We start from the raw sequence: 17,848 nt of genomic DNA, 5'->3' as shown, positions 1-17,848 counted from the left end.
GCCAAGAAAAGCCTGCAATAATTGTCCTAGGACACCATCTGTTGAGCTCGCAAATAACAAAAAACTCCATCCAAGAAAAAAAACACCTACTTTAGTGACTAAGTTTCAGAGCCAGAGAAAAGAATGAGCTTAACAGCTCAAGAAAAACATTCCTGAAGCAGTCAGTATAAATCAAGAACAAAAAAAAAAAACCCAGAACAGTAACAACGATTATAATAATGTTACCAATGTTACACAGCAGTGGAAATAAAAGACAAGTTAGTGTTCCAAATGTAAACTACATTTATTCTTTGATGCTAAAACTCCTGAAGTTTCTCTCCACCCAATCTAGATGACACTATCTCATTCTATCATTATGACAAAGCAAGAGGGACAAAAGCTGCTGATTATCACTGATACAGAAGTTCAGTGTTGCTGGCTGAAAAAATATAAACCCACACTTTCAACATTAAAGGTCCAGCTGGGACAGAATCTATTAGACAAACACTCTTAGGTTTCTTCATTTCTCAGTTTAAATGCCAGAATGAAGATGAGAGTGACTCAAGGTGAGCTGAAATAAGCCTCTAAATTCACCTCCCTCTTCATGTTCTCTATCTATATTTAGTCTGAAAGGAAAAAACATAGAACAAGAAAGCATGGTATATTAGAATAGCAACCTCAGATACTGCAGACAGACAGAAAAGAAAACACTAGAAAGCCACACCAAGTCCTTAAAATGTAGGTATAATTGGACTCGACCTCAAAGTTTTTTTCCAACCAAACAATTCTATGATTCCCAACAATTCTAAAGTTTGGTCTAATAATCACAGATTATCACTTTTGGGGGTTTTTTAGCTGGCTTATTTGGTTTTTTAAAAAGAAATTTCCCCAAGCATCTAGGTAATTCATAAAGAAAATAACTACAGTTAGCAACACATAGCTGGTGTTCCTATTATTCTTGTATCTCAGGTGGGAATTATGTCTTGTCTTGAACAACGGGTTAAAAGAAAACAAGCTAATCAAAGGCAAAGGGATTCTGAAGGAGCAACCAATATTCATTTAAGTTATTGGCTAACTCAAAACATAACTGCAAATAAATATAAATTTTCACTTTTGTTGCTTAAAAGGCTGATCCACTCAAACTGGAAATATCTCTGGGAATAATAACGCTAATAAAAAAAGGTTTCCTTGACAAAGGATAGTTTAAATTGCTTCATGAGCTTCCCCTATTGCCTGTTAAATGTTTTGAGAACCAAAACAATAAAAGAAGAAAAAAGAAAAAACTCAAACCTTATGATCTAAAGAAGTACACATGGAAAAGAAAATTAAAACAGTAATTACAGAAGCACAGCTTTAAGTGTGTAACTAGTTACTCATTCCTATGTGCACAATAAATCATACGCTTTATTATATTATATCACAAAGTGACATGCAATATTCAAAAAGGAAACAAAGTATTTCTTTGGAAAAAAAACAAACAGTTCCATTGCACAGCATGCAAATAAGTAAGTACAGAAATGTCAATACCTTATCTGGCCACCACTGCAAGTCTTCTCCTAAAGAAACAGGACTTTGAACAGGTGTATTCTTCTTGTCCAGGTTTGGTTCCCCTTCCTTACTTGTAGAGCCTCTTTCATTATCAAATGAGGCTCCATCAAGCCACCTTCGTTCACGCAAACGTAAAACGGACTCACGTTCACGCAACAGTTCAGAGTCTCTCTCTAAGGGAAGAAGGAGAACTGGTATGCAATTGGGTCACACCAGTGGGATAAAAGTAAGCCACTCTCTAGTAAAGACCCTTCAGGATGCAACTAACAGCATTTAAATCTACTCACACAGATTAAAAATAAAGTCCTGACATGCAACATTCAATATATTAACCCTTTCAAGCATATGTACTTTAGATTACTAAACATAAAAATACACTAGAAATAAAAGTCTTACAGCTTTCTGCACCATTATAAAAATGCTAAAGCATTTCACTTAAATCATAAGAGGCCAAATACATTTAACATTGCAATTTAAAGTTTTATAGTACAATATGCAGTTTTGTAGCTTTGTTTTATCAATGTAGCAACAACAAAAATCTAAGCCTATATAATCTGTTAGATTCTTTACGCAAACCAAAAAAGAGTATTTATTAGAGAGTTTCACAAAAACTTTCCCAAAAGAACCCAGTAATTTGAAAAGATTAAAGAAAGCAAGCATTTAAAAAAGCTCTCGTATACATATGTTTGATAATCCAACCCCTTTTCTTTAAAGCAACATCCATAGGACTGGATTTAATAAATTAAAGTGCATCTGTTCTGAGTAGATCAAATGAAAACTTTTCAAGAGTCAGACAAGTTTTAAAAAGGATCCTCATAGGAAAATGTTCCTTACCAAAATGCTTCCCCTCCAATTGGCCTACAAACTGTCTAAAGCCAGTACTCTGCAGTTCGCTCATGCAGATAAATTTTTTAAATCACGTAATCAAACTAACTTTCCAAGAGTCAACTATGCATGGAAAATAAGGATTATAAAATTCGCGGTAACGTCTTATATAGAATAACCTTAGGAAAGGAAAAAAAAAGGAGGAATTTAGAAGGAGTTACGTCAGATGCTGAATACTCGTACATGCAGATAATGCATTCAACCTATTAAGTTCACTTATGCTCACAAAATCAAGTGGAATTACATATATGAGATGACCACATTGTTATACTACCACAGTTTCAACAACTACGCCAAGTCTTGGGTCTTTTGCTGTATTAGACAAATGGGAAAGTTTTTTATATAAGCCAAACACAACAGCTTGTCTCACAGATATATTCCATAAAGTACTGTACTTATTTTCTAGCAAACATCACACTGACTCCTAACTAATAATTTTGTAACAAGAACTTACATGTTCAGCAATTAATATTCTAAAACATGTTCATGAAAGGCAGCAAAACTTCACTAAACAAACAATCACAGCAGAGGTTGGATTAACAGTTTCAAAATACTCTAGGCATTTGCGCAACAGCTTCAAAAACATAGGGAATTGCCGCATGGTATGTTACAAATCACTTAAGTGAAATATGCTTTTAAAAAAAAAATTAAAATGCCTTAACACTGCTCAAGGAGTTTTTTTTATCAGCTGCTAATAGTTCTCCTTATCCAACTATAAAAACGCTCCCAAAAAGTAAAATTTAGATTTCTTCTCCCTCCTTGGTATTTAAAGTTCCTCATTCCATAAAGGTAACTTCTGTCATGGAAAAACTAAGGAAATGCAAAAAACAGTGAACGAAGAGCAACCCAAAAGAAAGGGTGGGGGAGGGGGAGAAAAGATTAAGAATGCTGCATGTCATCAATTGTTACTAACTTTTTAGTTAGTACAAATTAAAATATTTGTAATGCAATCTATGTATTAGTAGGTACTTAAGCTACCATTTAAAATAAACTTAACATGCAATAATTTTATAACACCTTGCAACACCAATTATCAACAATTATATTTAAAATACACAACTATCAAGGTTCTTGCAGAACTTACCTGCTAATATTCAGAATTAATAATGAGTAACAGTCTATTCGTCTACTCTATATTTGACAACATATCACAGTCTACTTTCGCATTAAATCAGAATCTAAACCACCAGTGTGTACTATCACTAGCTTTTTCCACAGCAAACTACTTATTACAAAGAAAAAAGGTGCAAAATTACCTCTGGATGAGCCTAGCCTGGAAAGTGATGAGCGCCGAAAGGATGGATAACCAAAGTAACTAATATCTTCTGAAAACATAGCATCAGCATCAATAATGACACTTGGGTGAGCAGAATGTATGTCAGCATCCAGAAGAGACATAAGATCCTCTATAAGAGGAGACAAGGGTCTTAAGTAAATCATCAGCTACTTCAAACATCAGCTAGAGATACTATCAACTAAACAAATATCAAAACAAAAAAATCCTATCTATTAATTGAATTTCTGCTTTTCAGATTCACCAGTGCAAACTCATGTGCCTCCTATGCAACCACCTTTACAATCAAGCTTGGTGGACTACTAAACAAAACAAGTTTCCCTACAAGAACTCCTCTGTCTCTTATCAAACCACATTTCCCAAACAAGACGTGCCCAAAACACATTTTTCTGTAACCCAGAAATTCAAACTTTAGCCTGTCACTTGAAACAACAAAGCGCTCGGATAACACAGATACATATACGTACATGTGCACACACACTCATGCACATATGCAGAATTCCAAAGATGACCTAGAATTAAGGAAGGACAGAATTGATGGTAAAAGCTGGCCTTCACAAAGCCATATCTTTCATATCAAAGCCTGTACGATTCTCCATGGAATGTTTCTTTCAGAGAAAGATGTACCTGTTTAATTCACAGGCTAGTAGCTTGCAGCCCTCAGTACAAAGCTTTAAATGGTAGCTACATTAAGAACAACAAGTTATCTGAAAAAAAGCACCAGTTTTTAATATCATGTAGTTAAAAAATCCAACCAAAAAGATGAAAAACACTGTGACTGCCCTAGCTTCTATGTTGGAAATTTTGTGCTTCTCTGAGGTAGTGATCATCATTAAAACAACTTCCTTCCATTAACTAAGCTATTGATACTATACTAACTGAAGGCGTTGCCTAGACAGATTCCAAAACCAAAAACAAAACAGGCTGCTGAAAATTCATGCAATTTACTGTCAGTCTGTATTGCTGGACTTCAAGGCAACTAAACCTGGCTACCACCTTGCTGCTTCCCTCCTTTATCCCTGTGACAGGCAGACACCTCCCTGGGGCAATGTGGAACTTCTAACTCTGCAATGAGCACATTAACCTAACAATAATTCATAGGGTATAGAAGTAAAAGTGGGAAACAATCTTCAGACTGACTTAACCCTGCAGTCAAACTGAACCCCAATGGTGGTTACTCCCCACATGCACCAAGCTGACTGGACCCTACCGCTGCCTAGTGAGACAGTTCTGCCCCTACCCAAACACTGAAGCAAATCTGTCTTTAAAAAAAATAAAATAAAATCAGGCTCCTCAAAGTATGTTTCACCTAACCTATGCAGGCAGACAAAGCTCATCACCATGCAAGGAAATTGTGGGATTGCTCCTCGCAGCAGGACAACCTCATCTGCTTACACCACTCGTGAAGCTAACACGAAGCCAGACACAAAGTCCCTTCAGTAAACACAGAAGCAGAGACAATTTCAACACATCCAGTTCTCAGCCTTTACCTCACTGTAAGCGTAAGCCAAAATAGCCAGAAATCAAGGTCTGAAGTCAAATAAAAGCACTCTCAACAGTAGAAACTGATTATTATCAATCTTTCTCAATGTCTGGAACAAAGGAGTTGGGGAACACAAAGGAGTGGGTATCCAAAAACTGAAAAGAAGCCTGAAGCCCACACTTGCAGCCAGTAGTAACTCACTTAACTGTTCCACTTATCAATACTGGAAGTGTGAGAGACTTTCACATCCCTGCACATCAGAATATTCATCCTTAAATTTCTAAACTCTCTTCTACAGAAACGTAACACTACCAACCACAACCAGCTGTCTCCTGAAAAACAGTGCTGTAACCAGTGGGTGCTGCAGATTTCAAAGCAAGACATTCACAAATGAGTTTTGCATTAAATAAGCAATCCACTCAAGTGTGGTCTGTGCTTCTAAAACCACACTTTGGGACTCTACGGTCAATGCCATAAGTTTTAGGAAGCCATCCTTGACAGACCGCTTAGAAGTCCTAGTAAAAATAAAATCAGATTTCACAAACAGGCTCTGTCTTACTAAAACACTTCAGGTCTCTCAGTGGCCTTACCCTGCCTGCTACTTCATCTATCTTCCACTGTCTTTCTGCAACGATAAAGCAGTAGTATACCTCACAAAAAGAGCATCAATCTGCAACTACCAGTATGAGACCTAGAAATACAGCTGAGACCCTGTTCTATCTCCCAATATCCACATGCTGCTCTTCTTAGTTCTTGCCACACTCACAACCCTGCCTTCCTCAGCAAGCTCCAACTTCTTTAGAGTCTAACAACTCTTGTTTTACATTTTTGTGATCGCTATCCAGCCAAAAACTGCAAGAAACACTGATTATTTTTTTTATTTTTTAAGAACAGCAATGGCCAGGGCAGAAAAAATGCTCCAGCCTTGTTTAAAATGGACAATGTTTTTTTAATGTAAACTAAGTGAAAAATCCTTTTGTCAGAAAATACATACTAGCTTGTGACATATACACACACACACTCTCACTCCTCTTCCACCATGTTAAGCATCTTGAGCTTAGCTGCTTTTCCAAAAAGGAAATTAAAAATTCAAGCCATCAGACTTCAGAACCAGAACTACATGTTTTTCGGCTAAATGCTCAATAAGACAAGTGAGGAAGTCTTTTCTTATCCTCCTATTTCAGTTTCAAATCAGATTTTAATTTTCTTTTTTTTTTTTTTTAAATTTCTGCAAGACATCCTCCCTCTTCCATTTTCTGTACCAGTAAAAAAAGGTGCTAAAACCAGCAGGGATAGGAGCCAACTTTACTCCCCTTCAAACATCACTGAAATTTTTTCAGTGCTGTGAAAACACAGATACTACAAGGCTATATCTAGTTTAAGAATCCAGAGGAAACACATTCTCTATGACTTTATCTTCCTGTTCTTCAGAAAAATTCCATGGGCTGACATAATTCATCTCTTGGGTCGTGTTAGACCAAAATCAGACCACACCCTTCACATTTAGATGTGATAATTCTGATTAACCTATTTAAGTAAGAAAGTACCTGTGATTCACTAGTAAACACCATTGAAAATTGGAAGGAAAAGAATATACAGCACATCAGAAAGGGAAAAAAAACCAAAACACACCCAACACCAATAAAAAAACCCAAGCTGCAGTAGGCACACAAGCAGAAACTCACGTTCTAAGAAAACTTTTATTTTCAATAGCTGCATGCATAGCATTTATCACTGGATTCATTAACTGAAGGCGTTGCCTAGACAGATTCCAATCTCAAGCTGAGCTCACATTAAACCTTTTCCCTTAAGAGGCATTCATAAGTTCTCTCTCTCTTCTCAGCTGCATATTTTTATAAAATATTCAAGAATTCAATGTCTTCAGAATCTCCTCCTCTTTCAAGTTTGGATTAAATTGGCAAAACTGTGACAGTGAAGAGAGAGAAATAAGTATTTTGGTTTCCTTGGAAACCAGACTCAAACAGAACTCCAGAATTCATTTCTTGATAAGATATATTTATTCAAAACATTACTCAACTTGAAGCTCATCTTAAAAAAAAACCAAAACAAAACACAAAAGACAAAGAAAACCAAACCACACCGACAAAACCACAGGAAAAAGATACACCTAATTGTTTTCCCTAAAGGCAAGCCACTGAACTGATCCTACACTATGCTCCAGCTCCCATCTCCCCTCACTGCAAGCCAATACACTGCTGCAAGACAAGCAAGCCCAGCCCATCTCTCCTCTCCTTTTCTCTCCTTTAAAAAATGGATTTTTAGAACAAGCTCATCTCAATTCCAAAATCTGAAGTAGTTTAGATGTTGCCAAACTTGTTTCACAAGTCCCACTAGGAAGGACCCACTACATCATGCAGAAGTTACCAAGCAAACACGCACACAAGAACTGTACAAAGAACAAAATATTTTAACTCCTAAACAACCTCTATACAGAAGATTAACACAACATAAAGCTTAGAAGAAGCCTCTAATACAATTTGATATGAGCTGGAAAATTAATCTAGAGACCCTGAAGTCTTTTCTATGCTAAACGATCTCATTCTACTTAGTTTTTACGTTATTTTCTTTATATACTCGTTACGTATCAAATGAACCCACATTCCTCTCTGCTAATTATCATAAAACAACAGAAAGAGAACTAAATGTAAAAAGTCAAAATTCAAGGACATAAGGGTCCAATAATAACCATTTAAGAGATACTTAATGAAGGCAATCTGTACAGAAAAGTAAAGTTTTGCTCTTCACTTGTAGACATTTTGAAGAATTTGGGAGGAACCAAGACATGGGTTTTGTTATCTTAAAAAAATTCAAATGTATAACCTTTACAATACTGACTGGAATTATCAGAACAGATATATTAATAAAATTATGATGTATTAAACTATAACTAATTAATTTCAAAGTGCTTGGAAAGTATCAGGTTTTTTTTTATTTTTAAAATCAAGTGTAAATTACTCCTAGTGTTTTAAAGAACGCTTCTCCATCTTGGAAGGCTTAGAGGAGTAACCCCTCAATTTAAGGGTCACACATGCAGAAGGAGGAAAAAAAGTAAAAGTTAAGACAAGCTTTTAATCCAAATGCAAGAGCCTGAAAAGTCCCGAGGCAAAACTAGTCTTCTCATTTGCTTTTTTTGTTTTTTGAAGGAACAAAATCAAAAAGCTTTAAAGCATAATTTAACATCATTTTAAAAAGGGGTAAAAAACAAGACAGATCTTTATCTTTCAGAACTATTCATAAAAACCTAAGAACTGAATGTATACAGCATTTGTTTGTTTCCTAGATTTCTTCTATGAACTTTGTTTACAGTTCCAAAAGAGCATCCAGAGGCAAGATAAGTGAAAGCAAGAAAAGCGCAAAGTTTCTAGAGCAAGACTTAAAAAAAACCAGCCTGCATTGTTATGTGCCACAAGCGAGTACTGGTAATGTGTACTACTTAAAATACCAACAGCAGAGTCACGACAGTACCCACTGGTGTTCAGCTAGACTTTTCCAATATCTGAATGTAATCAAAACAAATTAATTTATTCCTGTGCAAATCTATTTTTGCCCAGAAAACCGAAATAACTTAAGACAGACAAAGAAGGCATAGCATGTTCCACAAACTGCTGATTACATGTTTGAAGACTGGAGTTAAGACATATCAAATTCCATTTCAGTTGCCATTTCAATGTCTTTTCCCACAAGAATTGAGGAAGTTAGCCCACTTTCTCTGTGGGCTAAAAGATAAAAGGAGGAAAAAAAAATACACAAAAACGGGGTTTTGATCCCCTATAGGAAAGATTACTCTAAACAGGGGAGAAGCTTTAAAAATTAACCTAAGGACAAAATTATTTTCTTAGGTACTGAGGATAGCAAAACTGTGTATTACTTTAACTTCTCAAACACAAAAGATACAGATTGTAGCACAGGCACCTTCAAATGACAGTTACCAGTCACAGGTTGTCAGATGGTCCCTAATAACTGATCCCTAAGGTTAAGAGAATAGTTAATGCTATTAACTATAAAGAAAGCTGTAGAAAGATGTTTAGTATGGTTAAAAGGAACATCTACTGTAAACAATTACTAACAGTGATTTATCTTTTGAAGGCAAATTCTGGAGGAATGCATTCAGGTACGCTTAGAGAAAGAACTATTTTGGATACTTGGGAAGATTTAGGAGTATTTACTTCCTCCAATGCATCCATCTAATGCTATTAAGCTGATCACTAAAATCAAGACTCAAATTAAACATTATTCACCCCTTTCAGCAGAGGATTCTTGGTTCTATAGCAAAAAAAAAAAAAAAGCTTGAGAGATGCAACTAAAACTAGAAGAGGCAAAATGAAATTCAAAGCCTTTGCTGCGGAACAAAAACAAAAAAAAACCACTGTTGTCTAATCACATGACTGACAAGATAAAGATGGAGGAAGCCCATGAACCTTCCTGGTGAACCAGATGAGCAGAAAAAAAACCCCATTTATTAGAAAATCATCAAAACATCATTTTGGCACACAGAAAGAAAAGCTAAAATGTAGTCAAGAGTTTAGGTGTGTTCTCTTCATGCAGTGCACCCAAGACAAACATTAGATTTGGCTGCTACGTTTTCAAATATGTTTACTCAGCAAGAAAAGATTACCTAAATTATTTAGCCAATGCAAAAGATGACTCAAAGTCTTTTATAAAAAGAATTTTGGATGAAGAATAAATTCTCAATCTAACTGTAACAACCATAAGCTGTTTTGTCCCTAGTTGAGGCATTTAGATTAAAAAAAAACCTGTGGTATCTTATGAATATATGTTAGTAATAAAAAACATGCAAGTCACTAGAAGGTTTTAGAATTAGCTTTTATGAGCAAGCCACACAGCAGTCTCAGCATCTCATTGAGCAGCAAAACACAGATGTAAGTAATGCTGATGTTACAAAGCCTGGGATCCTAAAAAAAAAAAAAAAAAACAAAAACCAAAAACCAAAAAAAAAACCAACTTCCATGCCACCCACAAACAGGGTCAACAGTTATTCTTCACGACCTAACTCAGCACCTCAAGACATCCCACTGCACCGTTTGTTTTGTGCCTCTTTAGACACTGCTCCTATAAGCAAGAACTGTCTTCGCTGCATACCTTGCACAGCACGGAGCATGCTGTCAGTGCTTAAACACAGAAATTGAAGAACACATTGGCATTTTTTTTTTTCCATCAATAGCTGCAGGATACAAACCTCCAGGAAGATATGATTCACTTGCTGTGTCATCCCCATCATCTCCATCTTCATCGTCACGACTCAACAAATTATTTACAGCAAGATTTACATCAAGATTTGTTCGCTGGAGTTCCCGAATAATAATACTTCTGGACTTTCCTTGTAAAACAACTTGTGCCTGTAAAAGCAGAGTATAATTGGCATCTGGTCATTCTCGGCTCACCAAACACCATTCTTAAGGAAGGAATGCTTAACACTAAAAGCAGTCTAATAAACACCAAGAGTTGATCACAGTACATACGGATAAAGACTCACACGGATTTTTCACAGTATCTTGCACTAGATATTTGACCTTTTCCCAGTCCAAGTCAGGCCACTGAATTTCCTAATGGTCTACCTTAGAATCTACTTCTTAAAACGTTTAATGCTGTAGTTAAAGGATAAGCAAAATGAGAATGTTCTGTATGCTTCTATAGAAGTGTTTAAGCTTACTATGTCAATCAACAGTTTTGCAATCAACCATTCCAAAACTACATCTCAATCCCTGTCTCTTTGACACTGGTTTCTCTTTCTACTGCCCTTCAATCTGGAACCATCTTACTTCCTCTGTTTCAACATTCTGTCTCTAAACACTCATCTTCAACAGTTGCTGCAACATTTATATTTTTCTTAGCAAAGTGCAAATGCAGAAAAAACCTTCCAAGTGTTGAACTCTGAGCATTTTTGTTTTCCACACAGACTATCCTCTCCCGAATACCACAGAAGATGACAGAGTTTTGGAAGATCAGAAACTGTCTGAAGAAAGTAAGAAACTACTGCTGAATGTTTTCATAACAAGGTAAAAATGAGGCACCAAATAAATTGGTCTGTTGGCAATCAAAAAAAGAAAGGGACATTTTAACAACACACAAAGGTAAACTTTTTGTCATAACATTCTATGCCAGAAGTTTTCAGATTTTTCAAGATGCAACAGAACCTTCAGTAGGTGCCTTCTGCTTACAAGTTTGTCTGGCACCCTGTTTGTTTTTAACTCTTAATGTCTGGGAGAAAAAGAATCACGGACGTATTCACTGCCAGTTCAGAAACTTTCCTGTCTTTGAGAGGAACATACAAAAGCATAGATGAAAAGGCAAAAGATCACAGCAAGGGAAAGTTACAACTTAACCAACAAACTATACATTCGATCACAAAATGGAACTGTCTGGACCAAGGGATATCTATCTATCCCCATTTCATGTAAGGTGTCAAGGATGTCAGTAAACACATTCAAAAAAAACCCAAGGTGAACAAAGAAGTCAAAAGAACCTCATCACCCTACAGCTGACAGACCACTGTACATCATCTAATGAAACCACCTCCCGAAAGCAGGGCTAACTTCAGAGTCATCAATACCTCCAGTATCTTGCCTCAGTGAAGGCAGAAGCTCCCAGCTTTTACCAAGAGCTTTCAAAAAGAGAAAGGAACTATAAGCCAGTCTGTCACTGCTGCGTCCATAGATGGCTTGCCCACTAGCTCCTATCTTGTGTCAGTTGCACCATTTGTGCCATCCAGAGCATGCAAGCAGATTATCTTCAGCCTAGCAGCTAACATCTGCATTCTAAATGCAGGTCAGCAACCTGCTTAAAACTAAGAACTAAAATGCATTAACTAGTCATGTATTTTGAATGTATTATTTTCTTCAAACATGTAGAAAAACGTTGTTTTAACAAACTCCACTTAATCACACAATGAAAAGCCTGTGACCTCATTCAGGCTTTAATGGATTATGAGGCAAAAGCAGAGCAATTTCTAACCAACACTCATCAGTTCCATTTATAAAACCTTTAAGCAGAGGTGTCCATGAAGAAAAACTCTTAGTATTTCAAAGACATTAAGTATGTTTAGTGTTGTTCACTTAAATCTGAAACTGACAATTCCTTTTATCAAACAAGAAAAAAAGTTAACCTGCCCCCCTGCCTTATACTCCTTCAAGAAACTTAACTTTATTAGCGACACGCTTGATACGATTCTCGAATATTTGGTTTTCTTACTACACCGTCCATCTGCAAGTGAACAATACATGACATTCCTCATGTAGATTAAACACATACCTTGTCTTAGTGGAAATTTGGGAAATGAAAATTCTAGAATCCTAAAAAGTCAACCACTCACAGTAGGCATTTAAGAATAAAAACAATTCAGCTAGAGAAAGTCAATCTTTTCAACTATATGCCATTATTTATAGAAAATGCACTACTATTACAACACATTCCTGTTCACACACTATAAGCTGTCCACGCTTTTTGGCGAAAAGCAGTTTCTAGCTCACATACCTGTGAAATGAGTTCCTCTGGAATGACTGATGCTGGAATCACTGGCTGTGGCTGACTCCCCAGCAGTCCAGATCCTCTATCACGTCCCGTGCGTATAACTCTGGTCTGCCTTCGAGAATCTCGAGCTCCAGCAGATGATCTACCAGAAGATCCTCCTCCACTTCCACCGACCCCTGAACTCCAGCGACTTCTAAAAGATTTAGATTAAATTTTATTTTTACATAGTAGTATACTTCGGGGACTACTTCAAGAAGTCTTAGTTTTATTACTAATACCTTGTAGACAGTCTCTGAAAAATACTGCAGATTGACTTTATAGACAAACACTATGAAAGTATCTCTCAAAATCTGTAAGAACAAGAGGACCAGGCAAAGGATAAAGTTCTGAATTACAAAGAAAGATAAAATAGTACTCCAGCTGGAAGCTGCACTCTTTCTTACTCATATACTTGTGTGGATGTATAGATACATAAATACATGCACACATCAATTCCCAGAGTTTCTAAAAGCAACAATATTAGTACTGCAATATCTAACACTCAGCTTTAAACTTCCCACTATAAAAGCATATATGCAGCAGCTTCATGGTCAGTAGACTCTGACAGAAGGTCATTATACTCAGACAGGCCTCCCAAAATTTCTAAGACTTGATTTACATTAAGAAATTGCTTCAGAAAAATCAAGGAGTCTTCTTTACTGCAAAACGAATCTTAAACTAGATAGTTCTTTGATCATCGTGGATGGTTTTCTAGAGATACTCTAGTCTGGATCTATTCATATTGGAACTGTATAATTGCAAAAACAGGCCCAAACTGACTGAAAAGCTTTTTTTCATTTCTATAAATCAAAACAAATAAGTAAAAAGGCAGGGATTTTTAGAAAGAGACAATTCTCCATCATTACAATTTTCCACTAATCTCAACACCGCAGAACTGTATCAATCAAATCTGTTCTGGACCTGAGACTACATACCCTGTTGTCAAGAAAGGCTAAAAGACTTAAGTTTGTTCTTCAAGGTTAACTAAACTTCTTTGCACAAATCTACCTGAAAGGATATTGGATATGGTATTACTGCTACTTAATAAGCAGTACCAGCAGACCTTTCTTGCTCTCAACCACCCTAATCCTCAATTTCCTTTAATGAAAATAATTTAAAATAACACAATAAAAAGCTATGTTCTCTGAAACATACATCTCTCTACAACAGCTAATCAAGTGTATTTGTCTTAGATTTTACAGCCTAAGTTGATTACCAATATCCTCATCTTTTTCTGTCATGCTTTTTTTTTTCTCCTAACAAGACCAAACAATCACAGAATAACTCCACTCTCTGTCTAAGACAAGGCCCTGTCACAGAGACATATATGTTTTCAGGATTGTAGCCAGCAAACACACTGATAATGACAAGATGAAAAACAATTCAGCAATGGCTTTAGGAAAAGTCTTGTCTCATGAGTTACAACAGGAGCTCTGAAAAAAAGACAACAGAAAATGGAAAAATACTCAAAAACAAACCCAAAGAAGAACGTGACATTTTAAATAAAAATGAGACAGCTAATCTGTTTCTGAAGGTGGGAAAGGGGCTGAGGGGAAAAGAAAGGGGCTGTGGGGAAGTCAAATTCTTCCCATACAACAATTCTCAACTCAACTTTCAGTAGGGAAGATGCGAGTTTAAAGAAAAGGTTATGTATTAGATTTCAATACGTATTACAGATGCATTTTCTAGTTTAAGTTATAAACTATAAATGACAGACTTAAGATATGCAACAGTTACAACCATTTATGTTCATATAATAATTCAAATATTCCAACTGTGTCTTGAACTTGGTCACACTATAGAGAGGAAAAAAAAAACCATAACAACATAGCTATTCCAATTAAAGCTGTCTAAACCTAGAATAAATATTAATATAGAATGGAATCTTTCTGCTCACTTCTGCTAACCTACTAGTTTTCCACATCTCTCCACTTCCTACTAGCATGCTAGCAATTTTCCAAATCCTGTGATCTAATCTAAGGGCTTCACAGTTCTAATGTTTATAGACTCAGTTTATTAAGTATTCCCTGCATTTAATAGAGCAGTTACCGTGTCTACTGCTACTCTTCTAGTTTGGTGACTTTCAACTACTTAGTTCTAAAAAAAGGCAAGGGAAGAAACAAGGAACCCTGAAGGGCTGGTCTCCTAATCACATAGCTTCAAACAATTTCAACTGGTTATGCTCAGATAAAGCTGCAAGGAAACACGGAAAAATAAGTCTTACACCTCCCACAGTAAGTTTTTAAACATGACAATACCAGTTTGCCGTTAAACTTTAACCCATGGATTCAAATGCACAAGCGTCACAAGAGGTTTGTGGGGGCAAGGGGATGGGTTATCTTATGCAACTAAGGCCCAGATGGAATTAGCTTGTTAACATAAACAACAAATTCACTTTCATGGTAAAGTTGTAGTTCTTCCCTCCTGACAAATCATTTACATGCAGAAACCACGGTTTGTAAACACAATCCTCCTTACTATGGTGAGCAACCTTAAGAAGCAGCAGCACTGTTCAACATATCTTACAAAAGCAAATAACAAAGAGTTCACTGCGATTATATAATGAAGACTGATTTACACTGCTATATAAAGGGACACCATCAATTTTAAAGTTAATGATAAAAAAAACTGAATCTGTATAGTACATCTAGTACGTAGTACCATTTTAAGGGTTCTGAGTGGCAACGTTCTCCAAATGTTCTTTTCCTATTACTATGTATAGGACCCAACTAACAAAACGCTGATCATTACTTGGGGCATGGAAGAAGGCACAACAAAACTGAACACGCAAAGGTCTGCAAACATAGATAATGAAGACGCTTCCTGTGTAAACGCTCTCATTTTACTTAATATTGCTAGCCTATCAGGGTTTAAATTGATAGTGTCCCTCTTTTCAAAACCAAGAAACTAAAAAATGTTCAAAACAAGACAACGTAGCCAAAACCAAGTAATTCTTCACACATATGAAGAACGCTCCGTATGCTGGGTACTGAAGGGTCACTTGCATATCTGTTACTTTAACCAAGTCAATAAAGTTTTTTATTATACCCTACCTACAGAACTGCTGTAATTATACGTTCCCTTACACATACTGCATACAATTTATATATGTGTATACACATATACTCAAATATGGAACAAACAGATTGCAGCCTCAATCCTATCAAAACTTACCCAAGGGTGTTGCCTGCCAGTCTGCCCAGAGTTTCAGAACCAGACAGAAACCATGGGGAGTCACTAGTCCTGCCTGGCCTGGATGTCCTTCCTGCCCCTGAGCCACTGCTCAACTTTGAACTGAAAGTAAAAGATGGTAAATCAGTCACAAAACAATCCCAAATGGGTCAAGAACAAAACCTGGAAGCCCAGGTCTAAATTCTCAGGGACTTAGTCTGGTAACATACCAGCTTAAGCAACACCCTTGGGGAATATTCCAAACTAATCTAACTGTATATTAAGAAGTATCCGGAAAAAGAAAGTGGAAAGCATGGCTAACAGATCTTATGTACATCAGCAATCCTTAATAGCACAGTTGCAAATACATATTAAGCTAGTTAGTGATTGAGTTAGCCACTGTGCTAAGTTTTCAGTTAGCATATAAATACAAATCGTAAACACCAAGTGTTCTATCCATAAACCTGAGCCTGAGTATGCTACTTCAGTAGTAAGAAGCAGTTTACATACAAATATAAACCATTAAATACTCCTATTAAGGGGGACTTACCTGGACTGAAGACAATAGATCTAGAAAGTAAGCCTCTACAGATGGGACCACTTTCAAAGTGGATTCCACATGAGACTTAATAACAGTTTCTTTCACAAGGATTATTTTTAGATGTTGCTTTTTTCTCCTGAAGTTAGAGATCCTATCTCACTTCTTCTAAAAATCACATCTGGTATTTATTCCTACACCAGTTTGTCAAGCTAGGCTGTTTGGCTGCATCACTATAACTATTATGTATCTACTCAAAAGTACCCATTGCAAAGTCAATCTAGTTTGAAAACAAACAAAACCAAAAGAATAGCCAAGTTGCTTATCCAGTTCAAAAGAGTGATTTAATATTAAGAAAAACATTTCTTACCCATCATTATTATCAGGTTTACCCAATTCCAATCTGTCTGGTTGAACTGAAAAACCAATCCTGCAGACTCTACCATCCTATGTTAAAACAAGAACACCAAGAGTCCAAAATTGAAATGTAAGACAAGTTACAGAAAAAAGACACAAACAAAAACAAGTCTTCAGTTACTGAAGACTTTTGATAAACTTGTTATTAGAAGAAATAATTTTAAGTGTATGGTTTACAAGTTCGTTATCAGAGCAGATTTAAGAAATTTACCTCAAGAAGAAATGCAGCATGATTTGGTCCCACCACACACTGTTTGATAGTGGCCTGTTCCAATACATTCAAAGGGGGGTGGCTGAAAACAAAAAGTGAGCGTGTATAATGTTTTTAAACTTTTAAAGTCTGAAGAAAATAAAAAACAGTGCTCTATGGAATGAATAGTGTGCAGTGACAGTTACTGATATTAAAACATTCAAGAATGACTAAACATGCATTAGTTGAAGCAACTATGACATATTTTTGGTCATTAAGCACAGAAAATGCAAAACAAAACCTTAAAAGGTAGCAAGAGTTTTCATTTAATTTGATCAGCAATAAACAACAGGGGTTATACTTAAAATTAAGAAGCCATTTCATATGAGGGGTATTTAATACTATAATTTATCACAACTGAAAATCTAACATTTTCTTCCCAACACAAGAACTATGTTATTGCAAGTATTTCTGAACCCTAGTATCGAGGCTTTCTAAGACTATATCTACAGGATAATCAGTCGCTTCTTGTTGCTGTTAGAAAAGTATATTTTCCTAAATGATTTACAGCAGCATGTGATATGCCTTACCTGTTTAAATTATATTTGTTCAGCTTCTCTGAAACTTCCCTTAATCTGAAACAAAAAGAAATGAAGCTGTTGGTTGAAAGACATCATCCACAGCACACAACATCCACTTTAGGCAGCACATTTACCACATTATGGCAGCAACTTACAACCAGATTTAACAAAGTATATATACTGTATATAAATACTGCTTGATGTTAGGATTCTG

General features: G+C 36.1%; 1 protein-coding gene across 1 annotated transcript in view; it reads right to left on the bottom strand.

Annotated features, from left to right (window-relative positions):
- Nucleotides 1-17,848, bottom strand: part of UBR5 (ubiquitin protein ligase E3 component n-recognin 5) — an 88,003-nt gene that overhangs the window by 51,884 nt on the left and 18,271 nt on the right. Inside the window, exons 2-9 of the mRNA XM_054058523.1 lie at nucleotides 17,644-17,688; nucleotides 17,075-17,156; nucleotides 16,817-16,893; nucleotides 15,912-16,031; nucleotides 12,702-12,891; nucleotides 10,408-10,567; nucleotides 3,669-3,818; nucleotides 1,507-1,718 (exon numbers count right to left, since the gene is read on the bottom strand). Of these exons, the coding sequence (XP_053914498.1) occupies nucleotides 1,507-1,718; nucleotides 3,669-3,818; nucleotides 10,408-10,567; nucleotides 12,702-12,891; nucleotides 15,912-16,031; nucleotides 16,817-16,893; nucleotides 17,075-17,156; nucleotides 17,644-17,688 (1,036 nt within the window). The remainder of the gene's footprint in view (nucleotides 1-1,506; nucleotides 1,719-3,668; nucleotides 3,819-10,407; nucleotides 10,568-12,701; nucleotides 12,892-15,911; nucleotides 16,032-16,816; nucleotides 16,894-17,074; nucleotides 17,157-17,643; nucleotides 17,689-17,848) is intronic.

Source organism: Cuculus canorus, chromosome 2 (genome assembly GCF_017976375.1).
Source record: "Cuculus canorus isolate bCucCan1 chromosome 2, bCucCan1.pri, whole genome shotgun sequence".
In the NCBI taxonomy this organism is placed as follows: domain Eukaryota; kingdom Metazoa; phylum Chordata; class Aves; order Cuculiformes; family Cuculidae; genus Cuculus; species Cuculus canorus.
Note: the sequence above shows the minus strand (reverse complement) of the source record. Positions and strands in the feature narration are given on the sequence as shown.